The 22,500-nt window shown below is 41.9% G+C and overlaps 1 protein-coding gene across 1 annotated transcript in view; it reads right to left on the bottom strand.

Moving 5' to 3' along the window:
- MACO1 (macoilin 1) overlaps positions 1–22,500 on the bottom strand; it is an 86,884-nt gene that overhangs the window by 16,558 nt on the left and 47,826 nt on the right. The window contains exons 7-9 of the mRNA XM_007935744.2: positions 5,733–5,891; positions 4,219–4,401; positions 1,464–1,584 (exon numbers count right to left, since the gene is read on the bottom strand). Coding sequence (XP_007933935.1) covers positions 1,464–1,584; positions 4,219–4,401; positions 5,733–5,891 — 463 coding nt within the window. The remainder of the gene's footprint in view (positions 1–1,463; positions 1,585–4,218; positions 4,402–5,732; positions 5,892–22,500) is intronic.

Here is a 22,500-nt window from a genome sequence, read left to right as displayed (position 1 = left end):
GAGAAAAGATTGAATTTGTCAGGGATTTCATTTTACTTGGATCCACAATCAACATCCACGGAAGCAGCAGTCGAGAAATGAGATGTTGTATTGCACTGACTGAGCAAATCTGCTATAAATGACATCTTTAAAGTATTAAGGAGCAAAGGTATCACTTTAAAGACCAAGGTGTGCCTAACCCAAGTCACGGCATTTTCAATTGTCTCATATGCATGTGAAAACTAAACAATGAAAAGAAGACCAAAGAAGAGTTGCTGCCTTTGAATTGTGGTGTTGGTGAAGAATACGGAAAATACCACGCACTGCCAGAAAAATGAACAAACCTGTCCTGGAAGAAGTACAGCCAGAATGCTCCTTAAAAATGAGAATGACCAGACTGTCTCACCTACTTTGGTCCTGTTGTCAAGAAGGGACCAGTCCCTGGAGAAGGATACCATGCTTGGTAAAGTGGAGGGTCAACAAAAAAAGGGAAGACCCTCAACGAGATGGACTGACACAGTGGCTGCAATGACAGGCTCAAGCACAGCCAGGCCTGGGAGGCTGGTGCAGGAGCGGGCAGGGTTTCATTCTGCTGTGTGCAGGGTGGGTGTGAGTTGGGGTCGCCCTGAATGACACCTACCAACAACAACAACATGTTAATGAGGCAGGACAAAAGCTATAGGATTAGGTTGTATCTTGAGTCAATGTCTTTTGAGATATAAAAGATATTAAACAATGGAGCAGAGCAGGGACCTACTACCATTAACACAGAAGATCTGGGAGCAGAAAGCGTCCTTTGATCCCAGGGTGCCTACATTGAGAACCTACTAGACCCAGGGGAAGACTGATACCAAGACACACGGAGATCTCCAGGGATCATCAGGCCCACAAATGCCGAAAGGAGACAAAGACCTTTACTTTGAGCCAATAGAAAAGGAAGCCTTCCCCTGCAGCTACTACCCTGAATTTGGACTTTTAGCCTCCTCAACTATGAGAGAATAAATCTGTTTGTTAAAGCCGTCTACCTGTGGTATTTCTGTTACAGCAGCACTAGAGAACTAAGGCACTAAAACCAAAAAAAAAACAACTAAGTTCACTGCCATCGAGTCAATTTTGACTCATAGCGACCCCTCCTTGGATTGCTGAGGTGGTATCTCTACAGAAGTAGATTGCCCCATCTTCCTTGCGAGGAGTGGCTGGTGGGTTTGAACCGCCAGCCTTCTGGTTAGCAGTCAAATGCCTTAGGCACTACGCCACCAGAGCTCTCAACTAAGACACTAGGTATGTTAAATATGGCTTGCAATGAGCTGGACAAGATTAGAGCTTTAAATCTTTTTGCCACAGAGAGATTTTCAGGTACAACAGGATTTAGCCCGAACCAAAAGGCACCATCCCCACATTGCAGTACAGAGCACAAATCTAGTATAAAAGAGGTATGCAATAGAGAGCAAAGTCTTTTGCCCTCCCTCCCCCTACCACATTACCTGAACTTTCAGTTCTAGTTCTCTGATCTGGTCTTCTTTCACCTTCATGTCCATTGTTAGCTTCTTGCCCTCTGCTTCTAGTTCTCTGATCCGATTCCGTAAGGTTTCGGTGCACTCTCCCCTTTTGGGAAAAAAAGAGGAAGATATAAAGGATTTAAAAGACTATAGGCTTACTTACATTATGGAATTTGTATTTCTCTTCTGTTCTATGGTTTGGTTTTAGCCTCTGGCCCAGTTTGTTCATTCTTTGTTCTTTGATAAATTCAACAATTATCTATAGTAATTATTATTTATTGAGTGTTTAATGGAAGCCAGGCACCAAGCTAGGTAATTTACCCATACTACTTTAGTCAATATTTAGAACAACCTTATGGGGTAGGGTGTACTATCTATCCCATTTTCCAGTAAGAAAACTAAGGTGAGATAGATGTAATGCTGGTAACAAGGTCACCTCGCTTGTAGGTATGCAAAGGTTTGCCAGCTTCCCAAGCCAGCAAGTTTTTGACCACGCCAGATAACGAGGCAATGCCAGATAACAAGGCAATGCCAGATAAGATAACAAGGCACTACTCACAAAGCTAAGCAAGAACATACGCTGATCTGAACATATGCCATCTCCAGCAGGGGGCAGTGAGCAAAAACTTTTTTTCCTTTCACTTTTGAGCAGCCAAGCACTGGGAATCTCACCCTTTATTTGGTCACTAAGTACAAATGCTAGAATCACAAGCCTGTAGCAGAAAAAGAAAAAGAAAAAAGGAAGCAGCAGTAGGCTGCTTCTCAGAACTATAAGGACAACTGAAAAAAGATGATGGCAACGGCCAGTCCAAGGCTGTTTAACCGTTTGGGTTTCAGAAAGTCCAATGTAGAAAGGAGACGTCCTGTGCCTGCCAAAAAGGTCAAGGGAGAGACCTAATGCTTGAGATTTACTTAACATGAAGACAACCCCCACATAATTGATGGCAAATTAGAACCATCCAAGGGTAAGACCAAACTGGAAACCAAAGGGACTTAGAGTAGGCACTGAAACCAATTTACTGGTTCTCAGGTCTACAAGACATGATGTCCTTCTCAGTGGATTTTTAAAAAAGGTATGTGCTACAAGAATTAAAGGTGGCACAGGGCAAACCAGATGACTGTCCAGGAAAATTGGTGACAGAATTGCTTTAAAAAAAAAAAAAAAAAGCCCACATCTTCAGCAGAATTGTAAAGGATCTTATGATTCTGAGTAGAGACTGATGGGGCCACATGAGGTAGAGTCTGCTTAGGGAAAGACAAAATCACACAAGGAGATAGAGTTCTCTTTCACTATTATTTCCTAAAAGGTGAAGTGATGATTCATCAAATCATCCACAAATGTTAGAATCCAAAAGAAGGCTATTAGCATGCCAAAGGTTGACAACTAAATTACTTGTTTAATACAGCAAAGCAAAACTCAAGGAAGAATTACAGTTGAATTACACCACACAGATACAAGTGAGGATAGAAATTAAAAATAAAATAAATAATAATAGTTTACCCTCAGTCTGCATCTGCAAACTCACAATGGAGTCCCCATGGAGATGGACTTCACTTGACCAAAAAACCCAAAGAAAAAGTGGTAAAGTGAAGTAGACACCAAAAAAAAAAAAAAAAAAAGGTGTTTTCACTATCTTCTCTCCTTGCTGGAATTCAGGTGGCAGTCACAGATCCATTTTTGGAATACCTGCGTATGGGAATACCCTTCAGTGGTTTAGGAAGTCTCCAATTCTGATCACTCCACAAATGTAATGTTTTCTAATAGAAACTTATGTTTCACTTTTTTCCACCTTCACCAGCTCATCCGACAGTCTGCTAATACCCAATGAAGACCTGAGCAGTCAGTGCAACGCTTAAAAACCTAGATTTGACCTTTCTTCCATTTTAAAACAGACACCAGAAATACATACACCCAAGACCAAACTGAAACTAAACTCACAGCCGTTGAGTTAATTCCGACTCATAGCAGTCCTATACGATTTCCAAGGCTGTCATCTTTACGGAAATAGACTGCCACATCTTTCTCCCATGGAGCAACTGGTGAGTTTGAACTGCTGACCTTTCAGTTAGCAGTCAAGTGCTTAACCACTGTGCACCAGGGCTCTTTTACACCTAGAAGTAGAGAGTAATTGTAGCTATATAAAGCAAAAGAAAAAAAAACAAACTCACTGCCACAGAGTCATTTCCGACTCATAGCGACCCCCACTGGGCTTCTAAAGTGGTAAGTCTTTATAGAAGTAGATTGCTCCATCCTCCTTCTGAGGACTGGCTGGTGGGTTTGAACTGCCAGCCTTCAGGTTAGCAGTCAGATGCGTTAGGCACTACGCCACCAGAGCTCCCATAGCTAAATAAAGTGTGTGTGTGTGTGTGTGTGGGGGGGTGGATTCCAGAAGGAAATCAATCTTTTCCTAAATCAAACTGTCTCAAAGCATTTAAAAATCATCGGTCAAAGAAAATGATTGGAACCACTTTTATGAGCAGCATTTTGGCTCCCAAATCCAGGAGGCATGGTGATTTCCCTCATCCCACTTTACAGATGAGGTCACTGAGAGATAAAGGTGTCGTAAGAGGCTGCAAAGTTGCACAGATGGAGTTTAAGCCAGCAATAAGACAGTACTTAAAAACAATCCATCCATGCATAATAAATTGTATTTTCAATCCTGCCCAAGGCGTCAAATTCCATGTGTCTTGGTACAAGGAAGGTAACCTTGGATTAAACACTCAGGTGATACAAGCATACCTAGATGCAGCAGCAAATGCAACAGCCCGGGCAGCAGTGGCTTCTTCTAACTTCTTCCTTTTTTTTTCCTCCATTAGCTGCTTTTCTACAAAGCTTCGTGCTTCCTGCTCAGCTTTTAGTTTTTTCTCCAACTGGCTGATGTTCTGCTTGTCTTTCTGCTTCATCTGTACAGCATTATGTAACCTGCATGGAAATTATTGTTACATAGAATTTTACCATTAGAAAAGCTCCCCTACCCCATATACCCTGGAGAAACAGGGCTTTTACCATTTTAAGGTCAAGTAAATGGGAGGTTTGAACAGCAAATCATAAACGTCAATTCCCAGAATCCCCAGGAAAAACATATGGTCAGTTATTTAACAATTCCTAAACACCAATAAAGCTGTCTTACAGGGTACAGAACCAGACTTAGCCCCTGCCTTGTTAAGATAAATGATTTACAGAGGGTAACCCAGAAAATTGAGTAAAACACAAACGGCTTCCAGTGCTCCAGAGCACACTGGGTACTGCACAGAAGGAAGCCCTACAGACACTGAGGTGAGGGGTGGGAGGGGGAAGGCCTTTTCCTGAATACAATGATCCTGAAGCCTACTGCAGTCTTTGCTTTCCAGCTGTAAGATGTTTTCTCAGAGCATCTCAAAATAGATCTATCTCTTGGTTAGAGTCAAAGTATGCTTCTTTTCAGACAGAAATTTCAGCCATATTCCCTTCCCTGCCTCCTACCACTCCCAGCTTTGTACATCAATGTGAAGTGAGCTTAGGATGTTCTCTCTGGACCAATGCTAGAGCCACTACCAATGGTGCTGAGAAGCAATGGAAAGGTCATTTGCCCGCTGTGTTCTAGTCTCATGATGAAGACTTCGCTCTCCTCGTGGAAAACCCAGAAAGCCCAGAGCCTGGCACAGTAATCACTACTACAGACCCCCACTGCTTTAAGGGTTTTTTTTTTTTTAAGGACAGATAGACCCACATTGAGTCAAAAAGTAATTCCAGAATAAATGGAAAGCTTACAAGAATTCACACAGAAGAGCCGGCTTTTAGCCTATCTCTTCAAATAAAATCAATCAATGTTCAACATCATTTTTCCGTTTCAGAAATCAAAGGAAATATAATGTAATCCTCTGGAAACCTTCACTCAAAGGAGCAAGATTTCCAAATTATGGCAGAATGGCTTCTTGTTAGTTTTACTTATATTAGCACAAAAGCTCAAAAACTATTTTAAACTAGGAGACATTATTAAACAAGAGAAGATAAAATATACCGTTTGTTGTGATGGAAATAAGTTTTCACAGAATTTAGATACACGCTTGTACCAGAGGTACTAAATTAAATATTTTAAATGTCTTATTTAAAAATACTTCTACTTCGAAGGAGCTAAGAGTAAACATCAACAACCACCGACCTTTCTATTAGGTAAAGAACCCCTTTGTCACTTTGAATCTTGTGCTCCGATCCCTAGAAACAGAGACAGTGAGACGCCCGCTCATGGCCCAGGGCCTGAGAAGAGCACCTACTTGTTCTGCAGCAGCTCATTCTCCTGCCGGAGCTGGCCCATTTCTGAACGGATCCCTCGCTCGGTGCTCGAGAGGGAGCTGATCTGACTGCGGAGCTCCTGTTCCACTTGCCTGCTGGCCTGCAGGTCAGCCTTTAATTTTTTAATGTCTTGTTCCAGCCTAGGAGAAGGAGAAAAGCAGTGTTTTCCTTATGGAGCGGTCACCCACAGGGCTCTGTGGGAGACCCTGGCTGAGGTCTGGGCTACTGGACGGGTGGGTAGCACAGGACCCTGCTGGCAGCTCCTACCATACCCATGAATCCCATCCACAATCACCTTTTTCATTGCGTGCCTCCACCTGGGTCCCAAACCCTTACCGCTAAACCATAAAACCAAACTCACTGCTGTCGAGTAGGTTCTGACTCATAGCGACCCCTCCTTGGGTTTCCAAGGTGGTATCACTATGGAAGTAGATAGCCCAGTCTTCCTTCTGAGGAGTGGCTGGGTTTGAACCACCAGCCTTCTGGTTAGCAGTCAAATGCCTAATGCACTATGCCACCGGAGCTCCTTCTCTTATCACTACCACTAGGGGGTGACTTTTTATTTCTTGCTAGTGTTTGAACACTGACAAGTGAAGATGGTGTTGATGAGACTCTGAGTTACTAATAAAGGAGGAGGGGAAGTCAGAAAGAATGTGGTTGAAAGCAAAGGTCCCCTCCCCACTGGTGAACTTCCCATGTACCTCAGATAGGAGGTATGCTGGTAACAACACCTCATGGCCCACCCTGTCCTCCGAGAGATCAGAATCCACTGCCTGAGATTCCCTTCCCCCAACAGCCAAGAAGAAAACAGGGTCTGAGACAACCTCCTGAAACTGTCAGCATCCTTGGTAACTGATGCTCACGTTTCTGGTGACTGTGGGAGAAAAGCTCATCAGATTCAACAAGGAAAAAAAGAACAAATTCCCTGCTCTAAGAATGATAAGAAAACACCATCTGTGAACGGAAGTTTGTCTTTTCTTTTCAATGCCTTACTTTTATTCCATCCATTTCCTTCTGTGCAATAACAGATTTCCTTTTAAGCAATGTGTATTTGGAACCTATTATATGCACAAGTAGTACTGAAAAGGGTCAATAAAAAGTAAAATCAAGACCTTTTCTTTAGGGGAGAACTTTCCAGTTTCACAAAAAGCCAAGTAATAGATACTTAAAATGATTAAACAACAACACAAGGAAGGCAAGGAGAAGTACTGTAATAGCTAATATTTAATGAGATCTTCAGTGCCGGGCACTGTTCTATAGGCTGTAATCGTATTAACTCATTTAATGTACACAACTATGGGCTAAGCACAATTATTATCCCTATCTTACAGAGATGAAATCTGGGTCTGGAAAAGTCACAGCCCAAAGTCATGCAGGCAGTCTAGCTCCACTGTCCATTCTCTTCCCCACGAGGCTGAACTGCACCACAGTACAGGTAGGAGCGTGCTACATGAGTTCTGGGGAGAGGACACAGTCTACTTTGACTGAGAAAGGCTTTGCAGAGATGGGAACTGAGTTGGGCTCTGAAGTTGGGCAGAATTTAAAGAAGTGGAAAGGGAGGAGGGGGCATTCTAAACAAGGGGGAGAACATGCTCAAAAGCTTAAAGGCAGGAACAGCTATAGATATTTTGGGACAGAGAGATCAGTTTGGCCTTGGAGGAAGGCTTGAACTGAGGGTAAAGGGAGAAAGGACAGGATGAGTCTGGGAGAGGGTGGTACTGAAGGTCAAGCCAAGGATGGCTGCCATGTGAAGCTTAGACGATACTTTTCCATCAGAATACAAACTCACAGGTAAGCAGATGAATTTGCTCGGGTAGATGAGACTTGTGCACTGCATTATTAATCCAGTGTACCCAATGAACTATGATCTACAGGGGGATGATGAATGCTCTTCAGAACTGTCAGCTCCACAGACTAAGTCCTTACAAATATGTTTTCCTAAGCACTGAATCCCCAGGGGCGGTCCTGGATGGTGCTCAGCTGCTAACCCAAAGGCTGGAGTTGTGAGTCCACCCAGAGGTGCCTCAGAAGAAAGGCCTGGTGATCTACATCCAAAAAAATCAGCCATTGGTGGAACCACTGAGACTACGGTCCCTAGCTGCCCTTCAGGTCTGGAATCGAACCCACACCCCACAGGCATATGAGCTGAACATTTACATTAGGTAGATACACTCCTTGGAGCGATCAATCATGGGAGAAAGGCTGTTTATGCACAGGGAGACAGCTCAGGGGGCAGGAGTGCATGGAGGGATGGACACAGGGAAGAGGTAACTATCGGGAGGAAGTGGGAGGGGAGCTGTTGCATTGTGAGAAATTGCAGATAATGTCATAAGACAAAGTGTGTGTGAACTGCTGTATGGAAAGTGAATTTGCTCTGTAAATTTTCACCCAAATCACGAAAAAAAAACAGCCACTGAAAATCCTATAGAGCACAGTTCTACTCCGACATACATGGGTTTGCTGTGAGTTGGCATTAACTCAATAGCAGCTGCTTTTTTAAAATTTCAGGAGCTTTGGTGGCACAATGGTTAAGTGCTCAGCTGCGACTGGAAAGGTTAGCAGTTTGAACCCACCAGCCGCTCTGTGGGAGAAAGATTTAGTAGTCTACTTTGGTAAGGACTACAGCATCGGAAACCCTCTGGGGCAGTTCTGTTCTGTCCTATAGGGTTGTTACAAGTTGGAATCAACTCAAGAGCACACAATTACAACGGCATAATACCCAGCACATACTCAATATATGTTGCCTGACCCCCCTTGTTGTTGTTGTTGTTGTTATGTGCCGTCGAGTCGGCCCCGACTCATAGCGACCACTCCTTGGGTTTCTGAGGCAGTATCACTACGGAAGTAGGATTGCCCAACCTTCCTTCCGAGGAGTGGCAGGTGGGTTTGAACCGCCAGCCTTCTGGTTAGCAGTCAACTGCTTTTAGCCACTATGCTACCAGAGCTCCTCTTAGAACACCAAAAAGCAGGTTTATGTATCCATCTACCCTCAGCAAGTTAAGGGAAAAAATCTCATAAAACATCAATGATACTCTCTTAAGTGCAGTAGTGAGGTCCCCTGTCCAGGGCCTGGGTGCCCAGAATGGAGACCCCGTGTTCCAGCACTGCTGAGTTCCATGATGCAGCTCACTCCCCAGGGGAGGGTCACAAGTCAACATCAAGCCACACTTTCCCTATTGCTGGGGTTATTACAGTTCAATGTGCTCTCACAACTACTCTAAACAATTACAGATCAGCACTTGTACCATCACCACACCACCCCTCATTCACCTGAAGTAAACCAAAGGATATATATTCTCAAACAGGCCAGTGCTGTCAGGTTAACCCTGTTAAGAATTTTGGCTGGCAAACGTGTTAGGTAATTTATCTTTTTTAAGAAGTTGATCTCACAACCTGAAGAATATATTTTTAGCAGGAAAAGGTGAGTTTTTATATGAGAATAGGGACTCAGCATGGTTTAAGTGAAGGGTTTAGAGACTGGGTTCTAGACACAGCTCTGGTTCCAACTCTAAGGTGTGTACAGCTTGTAACTTTCTGGGCCTCGGTTTCCCCATCTGAGACTGATGGACTCTAGACTTCCTCCCAGGTTGGTTTAGGATTTCTAGGTCTGACACACTTTACAGATGGCTGCTGATTTGCTTCTTCAGATTAGCAATCGAAACTGTATCGTATGCAGATGCCCAGGGATCAAGTTCCACACGACCAGGCTGCTGCAGGTGGGAACGGGAGAAAACGAAAAGCTGCAGAGGCTAGATGTCAGTAATTGTGCACTTGTTTTTTTGCATTTTTAAATCTGTAAAAGCCAATTCTTCTACCATGAACTAAGAATCACAATTATTTGAGTGAAGTATGAGAGCCCAGAAAAATCTCAAAATCCAAAGCACTAATACATCTGGGGGGTGAGCTCTGGTGGAGTAGTGTCTAAGGCACTTGACTGCTAACCAGAAGGTTCGCGGTTCAAAGCCACCAGCCACTCCTCAGAAGGAAGGTTGGGCAATCTACTTCTGTAGTGATACTGCCTCAGAACTCAAGGAGGGGTCACTATGAGTCGAGTCCGACTCGACAGCACATAACAACAACAGTATATACCTAGGAGAGCAAAAAGTGCAAAATAACTACAGCATTTCTAACTTCTAGAGATCAAGGAAGACTAAACAACAATGTGTTTTTTTATGTGGAAATTCTATGAAATTTTTGTCAAAGATAAATAGCACATAAAAATAAAATGAAATAGCTACAGGGATATATTTACTGCGGAAATTCAAAAGTTGCATACTACGATCTAATTTAATGTGTGTTCTACAACAAAAAAAGAGTTTATTTAAAAATAATATAATCTCACAAGACACAGAACAAAAATGCAGAATTTTCCATGACTGCTACCATCAATTCTGTAAATATCTGAATTAGTTTCCCAAATAATTTCAGCCTACCTGTGAATTAGCACCAGCATCCCCCAGTTTAAGAAACACTGGTCTCCAGGAACACTCCATGTAAAATGACTTAAAAGTGTGAAATGGTAAAACCTCAGTAATTTTTAAAATTTATGGTGGGCAATTTTTCACTGTCTCTCTACAGAAAGCATTAATTTAACCTTGAATGTTCACTCTATATTTTAAATCTTTACTGAGGAAGGCAATAAAATGATTTACAGTTCTTTGTTGAACTTATTTTTCACTGCAATAGTGATATACAATCATTATAAAAATTGCGATGCAACAGAAAATTATAAAAATAAAAACATAAATAACTCATAATCCTCTTATCCAGACAGAATCCTATTCACACTCGGTGTACTTCTTTGCCATGTCTTTTCTCTTTCTTTTGTCACACATGTAAATATATTCAATATTGGCGAGAGAGTTCCACCTATACAGTTTACATAGAAACACTTTCCCACACCATAAGAAGTTCTTCATAAATAATTTAATTACCGCATAATACTCCAGTGATGAATGTACTATTAACCTCATTGCCATCGAGTCAATCCCAACTCATAGCAACCCCTCCTTGGGTTTCTGAGACGGTATCACTATGGAAGTAGATTGCCCAACCTTCCTTCTGAGGAGTGGCTGGTGGGTTTGAACCACCAGACTTCTGGTTAGCAGTCAAATGCCTGAGGCAGTATACTATATAATACAATTTTCTAAGACATATCTCAAATTTTGCATTTGCTTAATAGAAAAATGTATGTCATGCATTTTAAAAGAATTATGTGAATTAGTAAATTAGACTGCAGTCAAGCTAGTCAAGTGCTATGGGTGTTATTCAACAGATAACTGCTACTTGTTTTAATGGTATACTTAACCCTTTGGTGCTGAAGGTCAGTACTTTCTAGGTAAATGCAGAGATATAATTTATTAATGTGAAGTTCTGATTAAATGGTGTTAAGAGGTTAATGCAAAATCTTCAAATGTATTCATGGGATTGTATTAAAATGTCAATAGCAGCAACCTGAATTAGAAGCAAGTGGTCAGGAAGGAAATGAGGCAGAGTAATAGTTTATAATCCTGCAACTAATTTCAGGAAATGCAGGTCAAAAGAAAGGAGGGAAAAAATTCATCCAAGCTCAGACTACTTTTATCAGAGCTATGTCCCGCTCTCTTCCCTACCCAACGGAAGGTTAAGGGATAAAAGAGAATGTTCCCTGAGAAAAGCTACTATCCCAGGCCCCCCCCAAAAAAAGACTAGATAGATCATAACCAAACTTTGGCAAGCCTTAACCAGGAAATAAATGCACTTCCTGCTTGCCCAACTTGGGTGACACCCGTTTTCACCCTTACAGAGGCCTGCCCAATGGCAGTGTGTCAGCACTTTAGACACAAGGCCCATGGCAAAGTTGGAATTTATCTCAACAATAAATATGTCTGCTCTTGTCCAATTATATAAGGCAGGGTCTGATGAAATCAAAATGTTAGATATTAAGTCCAGAAACTTTTCCTAACCACATTACTGATAATTTTTAAAGACTTATAATGAAGAATTGTGAAGATAATGTCTGAATTCCAGCAGATTGTCTAACTCACAAGCAAGAGCTGGGACCCAGCTACAGCAGTGCTTCCTCAGGTCTCCTCGTCACATGGCCCAGGCTGACTTCAAAGTCAAACTGCCAAAGGTGAGGATCCCTCTTACCCACTCTGAATCTTAACTGCATCTTGTCATTGTTGTCAGCTGCTGTCAAGTTGGTCCCCAACTCATCACAACCCGTTGCACAGTGGAATCCAACACGGCCCAGTCCCCTATCATCCCTATGATCAGTTATAGATCATACCATTGTGACACACAGGGTGTCACTGGCTGATTTTCAGCAGCTCTCCAGGCCTTTCTTCCTAGTGCATGGGTCTGGAAGCTCTGCTGAATGCTCTGCAGCATCACAGCAAGGTGCAAGCCCCCGCCAACACAGGGCAGTGGCTGTGCTTGAGGTGCGCGACCAGGAATCAAGCCCAGCCCACAGAGAAGGTGAGAGAAGTCTATTACCAAACTACCAGCGACTTCTAACTATATCCTACATTTTCCTGAATCAAGACGAAGGAAAATTACAATGTAAATGATTGATAACTATTTAATTTTAAAAGGAAAGTATTAACATTTTAGTAAGGGGTAATCTATCTGACCAAATGCTGGGAGGCAGGCTAAGTGGGAAAAATATCTTTAGATGCAAGACAAAGTAAGGTATTCAAGAGTCAGCTGTAAACAGAAATGAGTAGTTTTTATGAATCTGAAAAGGTCTAAATGTTTGTAATCTTGTATCTTTTGTGAATTACTTGAACTACAGCTCATAGTACTGTGACTTCACTGGAAGTGAAAAGTCTCCCAATGGACAATGCCAATGACTTTGAGCCTTAATAGGAGTCTTGACTAGAGGACATCTAACAGGAAATTCCCCCGAGAAGCAAGTCTTGTGAAAAAGAGGTGTACCTTATTACAGACAAGGTTTCACCTAGTGATGACCACTGTTGTCTAGCTGCCGACAGGCTGGCACCCAACTCATAGTGATCTCATGCACAACAGAGGGAAACATAGCATACCCAGGATCAGGTGTGGGCCAGACTACTGTGAACCATAGTGGGTTCCCCCCCCCCAATACAGTTTATTTTTGTTGTTGTTAAGAATAAACACACCAGAAAACACATTACTTCAATAATCTCCACATATACAATCCATGACATGATTACATTCTTTGAGCTGTGAAGTGGTCCCTAGGGTTTTCATTGGCTGACTTTCAGAAGCAGACTGCCAGTTCTTTCTCCATCTATCTAACTCTGGAAGCTCCGCTGCAACTGGGTCAGCATCATAGCATCATGCAAGCCTCCACTGACAGTCGAGTGGTGCCTACAGGCTCCCTGGATACTCTGTATGTCATACCCCATACTCACATCTGTGTGGGCTGCTGGCTGGGCCCCACGAGGAATCTCTGCTTTTCTGGTTATCTCTGAACTTTAAAGAGCTATGTGACAGAAATGCCCAAGGCTCTGTAACACAGAACTTATAATGCTGCTGGCTCTATAAAGAAAGGGGCTTCAGAATATTATCTCTAAGTTATACAGCCAAGGGATATCCAGAAGGGTTTTCTAAACATACCCTTCACACCAGCTAACAGGATCCACCTTATTTCCATGCCTCTTTTACCATTTCTATGGTAGGAATGGACTTCAATTTTCAATCTTACCTTTTCTTCATGGACCAAGTTAAAAAAAATAAACTCTCCAGCATGAGACACTGATCGGAGACCAAAGTCCCTTCTCCTTCTGAAAGCACTGTTGTTGCTTCTCAATGGGCACTGACCACTACCTTGTGCCGTTTGCTTTTCCTGTGTGTTTATCTTATTTCTAACAAGACCATAAGATCTTTGAAGCTAGCAATTGACTGTGCTATAAAATCAGAAATGGGGACGATATTTCTGAGGTTTCTTCAAATCCTTATAGGTCATGTCTCTAATTCTATCTACTAAGTGTTTAGAATGGAACAGGATCAATGTTATGACATATGAGGCTCTGGAAACAATCAATCTACAGTAGGCTGGCGGATTTCTAGTTTGAAAGTGGCTGTAGGAGATGGGGGTAAATGAGTGTTTGCTTATCAAGAAGGCAGGTGCACATGAAAAGAATGAATGAAGAGCAACTGCTTCATCTTGGTAAGTACCTAATTCCATTAGGAGATCCCCTGGTATACATTAATCATACAAGACAAGACTTGTTTAGGGACCACACAGCTGTCTGTGCAAAAAGCTGCACTCATAAATCAAAGCTCTGTCCCCAGAAGAAATACCGATTACCCTCTGCATCAACTCCCTTCCCTCCCTCCCTTACAGGCCATTCACACTGACAGGACAGGCAGCATGGGTCACTCACATAAAAATGTATTCTATGTCTATATGGTAGATGTGTATCATCTTAAGTGAGGCCCACACTGACCTGAAGTTGCTCCAGTAATATTCTCTAAACTACAGTATTGGAAATATCAGAGTGAAGTGTCCTCAGGTCTCACTGTGGTTACTATAGTTGTTTCCAAAGCGTAAGTGTCCAAAAATAAATAGCCTAATGACTGGATTACTAGATGAAACCATATTACAAAGTACCTTATGTCTCTGCTCCATAATCTGTCAAACACAAAAGGTAAACACATTAATTTTCATTAAGGAATGCACTGAGAGGTGGAAAAAGAATTCTAGAGTCTTTCACACAACCAGCCATTTAGGGAAATATGGAACAGACCATTATGAGTGCCGAGAATTAGTATTTTTAATAAAGCGTAGTGCCTAAGGCATGTGACTAACCAGAAGGCTGGTGGTTCAAACCCACCAGCCACTATTTGGAAGGAAGGTTGGGCAATCTACTTCCATAGTGATACCACCTTGGAAACCCAAAGAAGGGTCGCTATGAGTCGGATCCGATTTGATGGCAGTGAGTTTGGTTTTGGTTTGGTACAGAAATATGGTTGGATCTAACAATTTGTATTAAAAGTCTTTAAGATGTTCATATCTGTTTGCGTGTAGTAAATTACATAGTGTGGCTTTTCTAGCCATAAGTCTTTATAAACTCTGTGGTGGAATTTGCTGTGAGCAACTGAGTAACTCCTGATTATTAAAGTTATCCATTTGGGGTATTTCTGTTGGGAGCAGCACAAAGTAATTTTCTGGGAAGTTCGCTCTCTCTCAGGTGTATAGAATCTGATGTTGGGACTGGTTAGTTTGCCACTCTGCCAGGCTTAAAAGGAGCCCTCCTAGAGGCAGAAGAAATCTCTAACTGCTAGCTGAGAAACACAAGAGATACACATCGCTGAGAGAAAGAGACACCAAGAGATACTCACTGCTGGGAGAGAGACTGAGAGAGACTGTTGGCTGAGAGACCATGGGCTGAGAGAGACTGAGAGTGTTCCTGAACTTGAATTGCAGCCTGTTGCTTCCCTAATAAACCCCATAATCTGTGAGTTCTGTGTGCCACTACAGAAAATTATCAAACATAGCAGAGAGGTAGTGGGTGCTGTGGGAGGAACAGTTGGTGTCAGGGTTTTTGAAAGGGCTGGAGGAGACCTCTCAGGAATAGGTCTTGGGCTACTGATGGTGATTCTGTCTTCCTTTTGTGGGGTTCAGGAAGTCAGAAGATGTGGCCTCCCTGCCCCTTTCACACTGTTGATGCAGCAATCCTATGCCCAATCACTCTGAGGAACTGGAGACACACACACAGCATCATGCTTATTTAAGTAAGAAAAATAATTTAGAAACACTTAAATATTCAACAGAAGGTTGGCTAAATAAATTTCAGCATATTTATGTGTCTGACTCCCATGCAACTATTATGAAATCATTGAGGAAGTATATTCCATGACACAGGAGAAAGCTTACGATCGATCCAGTGAAAAAGACCAGTTACAAAACAGTACACATAGTATGAACTCAGTTTTGTGATAAGAGTATGAATGCATGCAAGAGAAAAAGACTGAGGGGTGTAAACTGAAATAGTGGTGAGCTTCTTTCTTTATCTTTAAAACCTGATATCATGAACACATATACCATATTTTTAATATTTTAAATTATTGGCTTCATAATTGAGATAAAAGTTATTTTTAAAAGAAGAAACTATTAATCTACCTCCTTTAGCTGCTCAGTATTAACTGTTAATCTTAGATTTGCCCATGTAATTGGGCAGTTTCAGAATAATCTAAAAGCCTTAGGGAAATCCAACTTTTACTCTTTACCACAGCTATTGGGTCAATTTTGACTCATAGCGACCCTATAGGACACAGCAGAACTGCCCCAAAGGGTTTCCAAGGCTGTAAATCTTTACAGAAGCAGACTGTCACATATGTCTCCTGTGGAGTGGCTGGGGACTCAAACTGCACCTTTCAGTTAGCAGCCACATGTTAACACTGTGCCAACAGGGCTCTTTTTCACTCTTTAGGTCACTCTAAAAGGGAACTAGTTTTTCAGAAATAGAGAGAATGCCTCAATTCCAAACCCTAAATGTATATCAACTGCTTCCCAGTCATTAGCTCCTATCAAAACAATGGTTTTCCTAAATCTAAATTCTAGAGCTTCTCCTCCTGGCTCCCTTTGGCTACAACACTGGCCTCAGGAGAGCAGACATTGTTCCAGCATTAGTCATGTTTAGTTTCATGACTGTACTGTCAACAGTTGCAAGGGATGATGCTGGAGGTCAAATTCTTAACCAGCTGGCCTGTGATGTCTGTGATTAACCAGTGTTGGTGTGCTGAGTTTTGGTAATATAGTTTATGCTTCAAGAACACAGTAGAAAAACATCTTGGCATGAAAGAAGTCATCAGTCCTAGAACAGGTGGCCTAAGCTGGGCGCGGAAGGAACTTCATGGTTTGGGAAATATAGGAAGGCCCAAAACCACCCTTCTCATCCCAAGCTGTCCCCTCTCCTCCTAAGTGGTCTTTCTGAAAGCCTCACTGTTAACCGTGGGGATTCCGCAGTACAGGGAGAATGTGTTGACAAGATGGGCACGTTTTCTAGGAGTGCAGGGAACCGAGGAGAGGAGGAAGCAAGAAAATTCCATTAATACATAGAGGATTAACTCAAAATGCAAAAGTTGGAAACAAAGAAGAATCACCGGTAGTTGGAAAATTTGGCCTTGGTGACAGAAATAATGCTGGAACTCGTATGGTAGAATTTTGCAAGACCAACGACTTGTTTGTTGCAAACACCTTTTTTTAACAACACAAACGGAGGCTGTATACGTGGACTTCACCAGATGGAACACACAGGAATCAGATTGACTACATCTGTGGCAAGAGGCGGTGGAAAAGCTCAATATCTTCAGCCAAAACCAGGCCAGGAGCTGATTGTGGAACAGACCATCAACTGCTCATATGCAAATTCCACTTGAAGTTAAAGACAATTAAAACAAGTCCAAGAGAGCCAAAGTATGATCTTGAATATATCCCTCCTGAATTTAGAGATCATCTAAAGAATAGATTTGATGCACTGAACACCAACGACTGAAAGCCAGATGAATTATGGGAAGATATCAAGAACATTATCCATGAAGAAAGCAAGATATCACTAACAAGACAAGAAAAGAAGAGAAGACCAAAGTGGATGACAGAAGAGACTCTGAACCTTGCCCTCGAGCGGAGAATAGCTAAAGCAAATGGAAGAAATGAAAAGGTCAAAGGGCTGAACAGAAGATTTCAAAGAGCAGCTCGAGTAGACAAAGCCAATTACTATAATGAAATGTGCAAAGACCTGGAGTCTGAAAACCAAAAGGGAAGAACACGCTCGGCATTTCTCAAACTGAAAGAACTGAAGAAAAAATTTAAGCCTCGAGTTGCAATAGTGAGAGATTCTATGGGCAAAATAGTGAATGATGCAGGAAACATCAAGAGAAGATGGCAGGAATACACAGAGTCACTGTACCAAAAAGAACTGATGGATCTTCATCCATTTCAGGAAGTGGCATATGATCTAGAACCAATGGTAATTAAGGAAGAAGTCAAAGCTGCAATGAAAGAACTGGCAAAGAACAAGGCTCTGGGAATTGACGGCATACCGATTGAGATATTTCAACAAACAGATGCCCCATTGGAGGCACTCACTCAGTTATGCCAAGAGATTTGGAGGACAGCTACCTGGCCAACTGACTGGTAGAGATCCATATTTGTGCCCATTCCAAAGAAAGGTGATCCCACAGAATGTGGAAATTATAGAACAATATAATTAATATCACATGCAAGTAAGATCTTACTGAAGATAATTCAGAAACGTTTGCAGCAGTATATTGACAGAGAACTTCCAGAGGTTCAAGCCGGATCCAGAAGAGGACGTGGAACAAGGGATATCATAGCTGTTGTCAGATGGATCTTGGCTCAAGGCAGGGAATACCAGAAAGATGTTTACTTGTGTTTTATTGACTATGCAAAGGCATTTGATTGTGTGGATCATGACAAATTATGGATAACATTGAGAAGAATGGGAATTCCCGAGCACTTGATTGTACTCATGAGGAATCTCTACCTTGACCAGGAGGCTGTCGTTCGAACAGAACAAGGGGACACTACATGGTTTAAAATCAAGAAGGGAGTGCATCAGGGTTGTATCCTTTCTCCACACTTATTCAATCTATATGCTGAGCAAATAATCCGAGAAGCTGGACTATATGAAGAAAAACGTGGTATCAGGATTGGAGGAAGAATCATTAACAACCTGAGATATGCAGACGATACAACTTGGCTTGCTGAAAGTGAGGATGACTTAAGGCACCTACTGATGAAGGTTGAAGAATACAGTCTGAGTATGGATTACGTCTCAATATAAAGAAAACAAAAATCCTCACAACTGGACCAATGAGCAGCATCATGATAAATGGAGAGAAGATTGAGGTTTTCAAGGAATTCACGTTGCTTGGTTCTACAATCGATGCCAACGGAAGCAGCAGTCAGGACATTAGATGACGTGTAGCATTGGGAAAGTCAACTCCGAAGGAACTGCATCAAGTGCTGAGGAGCAAGGATATCTCCTTGAGGACTAAGGTGCACCTAACACAAGCCATGATATTTCCAATCACCTCGTATGCATATGAGAGCTGGACAATGAATAAGGAAGATCGAAGAAGAGTTGATGCTTTTGAGTTGTGGTACTGGCAAAGAATGCTGAAAGTACCATGGACCGCTAAAAGAACTAACAGATCTGTCCTGGAGGAAGTGCAGCCAGAATGCTCCTTGGAAGCAAGAATGGCCAGACTTCGTCTCACCTATTTTGGTCATGTTGTCAGAAGGGACCATTCCCTGGAGAAGGATGTCATGCTTGGTAGGGTGGAGGGTCGACGAAAGAGGGGGAGGCCTTCAACAAGATGGATTGACATGGTGGCTGTGATGATGGGCTCAAGTATAGCAGGGATTGTGGGGCTGGCGTGGGATTGGGCAGTGTTTTGTTCTGCTGTGCATGGGGTCGCTATGAGTCAGAAACGACTTGACGGCACTTAACAACAACAACAACCACCAGATATTTTCGAGCAGAAAAGTCCTCCCAACAGGAGAGTCACGTTTTGATTGGGAATGAAATACAAGCATCACAGGAAAGTCGGGAGAAGAGGCTGCAAACTGGTAAGCCAATCTGGCCCATAAACATGCTTTATGTGACCCTTCTTCCACCAGATATATAAAGAAAGTTTTTGTAATTTGGAGATTTCACATGAAGATGCCTATTTTCAACATGTCTTCAAAATACCAGATTTGGCAACACTGGGCCTACAACTCCCCACGACAACATTTGGAAAGGTACATTTCCTCTAGTGCCCTATGCTCCCAGGGGGTCAGGTGCAGTACTGAACACAAACGATTACAACCCTGGACACCAGAATGCTCACGCTGGCCTGTCCCACTCACCCATGTGCCCCGTCCCGCTTGGGGAGGAGTCTGCACTTGTCGCACTTGCTCTGCCACCAGGGGGGAGAGTGGAGGCAATGGGCTTTTCATTTTTTTGTCTGTTTTGAATCTGTTACAATATTCCAATAAGAAAGATAAAAAGCACCCTTACCATAGTGAAGAGTCATCCTTCTTTCCATAAATGAGAAACCAAAGCTTGTTTTCATGTTGACAGTCCCTGCTGGCTAGAATAAAGGTCTAAAAGGCCCCCAAGAGATTTGCAAAGACTGAAATACACCCGCACTGGCTGGCAAAGTATCCAAAGAGCCAGTTTCTAAATGACAGCATGAGTAACATTTAAAGAATATGGTTCCTTTTCCTGGGGGTAACTCCCCTTCAGGGAATCCACCCTAATCCCCTTAGTAAGAAATTCCAATTCATTACATGCCAGCAGAGGTACTGACTTAGAATTTAACACAAAGCCTTTCAAAGTTTTACAGTAGTTCCTCCTCAGTTCTAGGGAGGAAACTTTGATATCTTCTAATGAGAAATCTCCATTTTCTTATAATATACTTAGCACTCAGCAAAAAATGTGGAAAATGTTTCTGATGTGGACCCCTAAATACCTAATTTATTTATCCAAGCACATATATAATCACTTTCTTGTCTGACAACCTGGATATGGAAACATTAGATAAACTGCTTGCTTGAATTGTTATGCCTACTTTCCACAATGCAACATAAATTTCAAGTTACAAAACAACATATTTAAGTATAAAATCCTCATGCTTCTATTAGAATATTTATATCCCACAATACTATAGTTTCAAATTCCTGCAATGGTTAAAATCAACTCAAACTGTATTGTGAATTAATATAAATAGGGTTATAACCAAAGCTTATAGGTCCCTAAAATGTTAAGGGCACAGCAGAAAACAAAAGTAAATCAGGTTTTTAGTGACTGACAATGTTTATCTGCTCACAGACAGTGTGAGACAAACACAAATTAAAAGTATGTTTTCATAGAAACAGAAAGCAAACACACTTACATTTAGCAAACAGCCATATGGCTCTACTACTAGTTGTTTTTTAACCCACATAATTTCCAAATAATTTAGTAATGCAATATCTAAGATTTTATATTTAATCTAGTTAGAACCTCTAAGTGTCCGATTTTCATGTGTCCTCAACTAATTCATTTCGTACATTTTTACAATAATTTTACATCAGCTGTTAAAAAACATTGTTACAAATAATTCTATGCACTGGGTAGAAGCAGAAAGCCCTGGTTTGGCAGCCATGGAGGGGTTATGCAAGTCCTTCTGCAGCAGCAGTTTGTTACTACCAAGATGTGCAGGTGCACAGGTAGGGAAAACAGCCACAGCAACCCCACCACCCAAAGCACTGTCTCCCAAGGTCAGTTTTTCTTCTGCAAACTATTTCTGACATGCAAGCAAAATGCATTCAAATACAAGAAGACAAGCAAATGAACCATTCTCTCTCTAGTACCAGAGATGATATATAAGCAGCCAAATATATTTTCTAACCTGGGGGATTTCTTTAATGGAAAGAATAGAAATTTGGGATCTGAACTCTTTCATCAGCTTCCACAGAGACAAAAAGAATGATCTGGGCTGGAGGTGGGGGGCAGACCTACCAGGGAAGATGAATGAGACAAGGCAGAATGAGAATTCTTCTGTGTTCTTGGCTGAGATGTGGCTTGTGCTCAATTCCTTGGCCCTGAAGTACAACTAATCTACTGCCCGAGCAAATGGCTTTCAACATCAGCCCCTTGAAGGATTTCTCTCCCCTTGTTCTGTGCAACTTCCAGAAATTCTCAAACCTCTTGTACAGTCTTAGAAAAAAGTACTGAGAGAGTAATTTAAAAATTTCTTGGGAAGTACCAAGAAAATGGGTCTTAGAATGTGTTTTGGTCTAACAGAAAATACCACGAATACAAGGCTTGAACAAACAGGGATTTATTCTCTTATAGTTTAGGAGGCTGGAAGTTCCAAGTTCAAGTGCCAGCTCTAAGGGCCGGGTGAAAGCCCCTGGACCTTGGAGTTCTGTTCTGCCTCTTGCTCCCAGCCTACTGGACCTGGAGGCTTCTCTTAGACAGCTGCTGATTGCTGACACTAACAAACCCAAGGTTGGTGAGTAAAATGGCACAATACCAAAATTATCAAGCAACATGGCAGGCCACTAGTTCAAGTCAATTAACATTCCCAAGATAGGCACACAACATAGCACTGAGATGGAGAGTTGGCTACATGCAGGGTCCAAGTGTGCAAAAAAGCTCAGGACCTTTCCCAGAGCTATTTTCTTATATAGTAAAAGCAGACCACATCCCTAAGGCAGCTACTCAGCTGCTCCACTGGATTCCATCATGGAGTTGATTACCAGTCTCATCATGGGATTACTACATCCAGCTGCCTAGCCACTCAAAACCAGGGCCAGCCAAGCTGACATACAACTTAACAGAGTGAAAAACCTTTCTATTTTTTTTAATAAATAAAATCGGTAACAACCTCCTCAAAAACAACAAACATTCTGACATTGGATGTGTGGTCCTTGGCTCAATTTAACTTATTTTTTTTTTAACTTCAAAGGCTTTTGAGTTATACTACGATGAAATTACTGGGCTGCATCTTTTTTCCTCCTAATATTTTTCCCTACACAAAGGTAATATTAAACAAGTATTTATTATCTACTCTTGTGTCAAGCACTGTGCACTATGGTATACAAAAGACAGTGCCTGCCCTCAGTAAGCTCACATTCTATTATGTTGTAAAAACTCAAACTATACGAAAATATATAACACAGAAAGTTAACATTTACCTCAAGTAGACACACGCCCTGGAGAGAACAATCATGGGAGAAGGAAGGGCTGCTTATGCACAGGGAGATAGCTCAGGGTGCAGAAG

This window comes from Orycteropus afer, unplaced genomic scaffold, assembly GCF_000298275.1.
Source record: "Orycteropus afer afer isolate SDZICR_OR568_19922 unplaced genomic scaffold, OryAfe1.0 scaffold00031, whole genome shotgun sequence".
Classification (NCBI taxonomy): domain Eukaryota; kingdom Metazoa; phylum Chordata; class Mammalia; order Tubulidentata; family Orycteropodidae; genus Orycteropus; species Orycteropus afer.
This window is presented reverse-complemented; position numbering and strand designations above follow the sequence as displayed.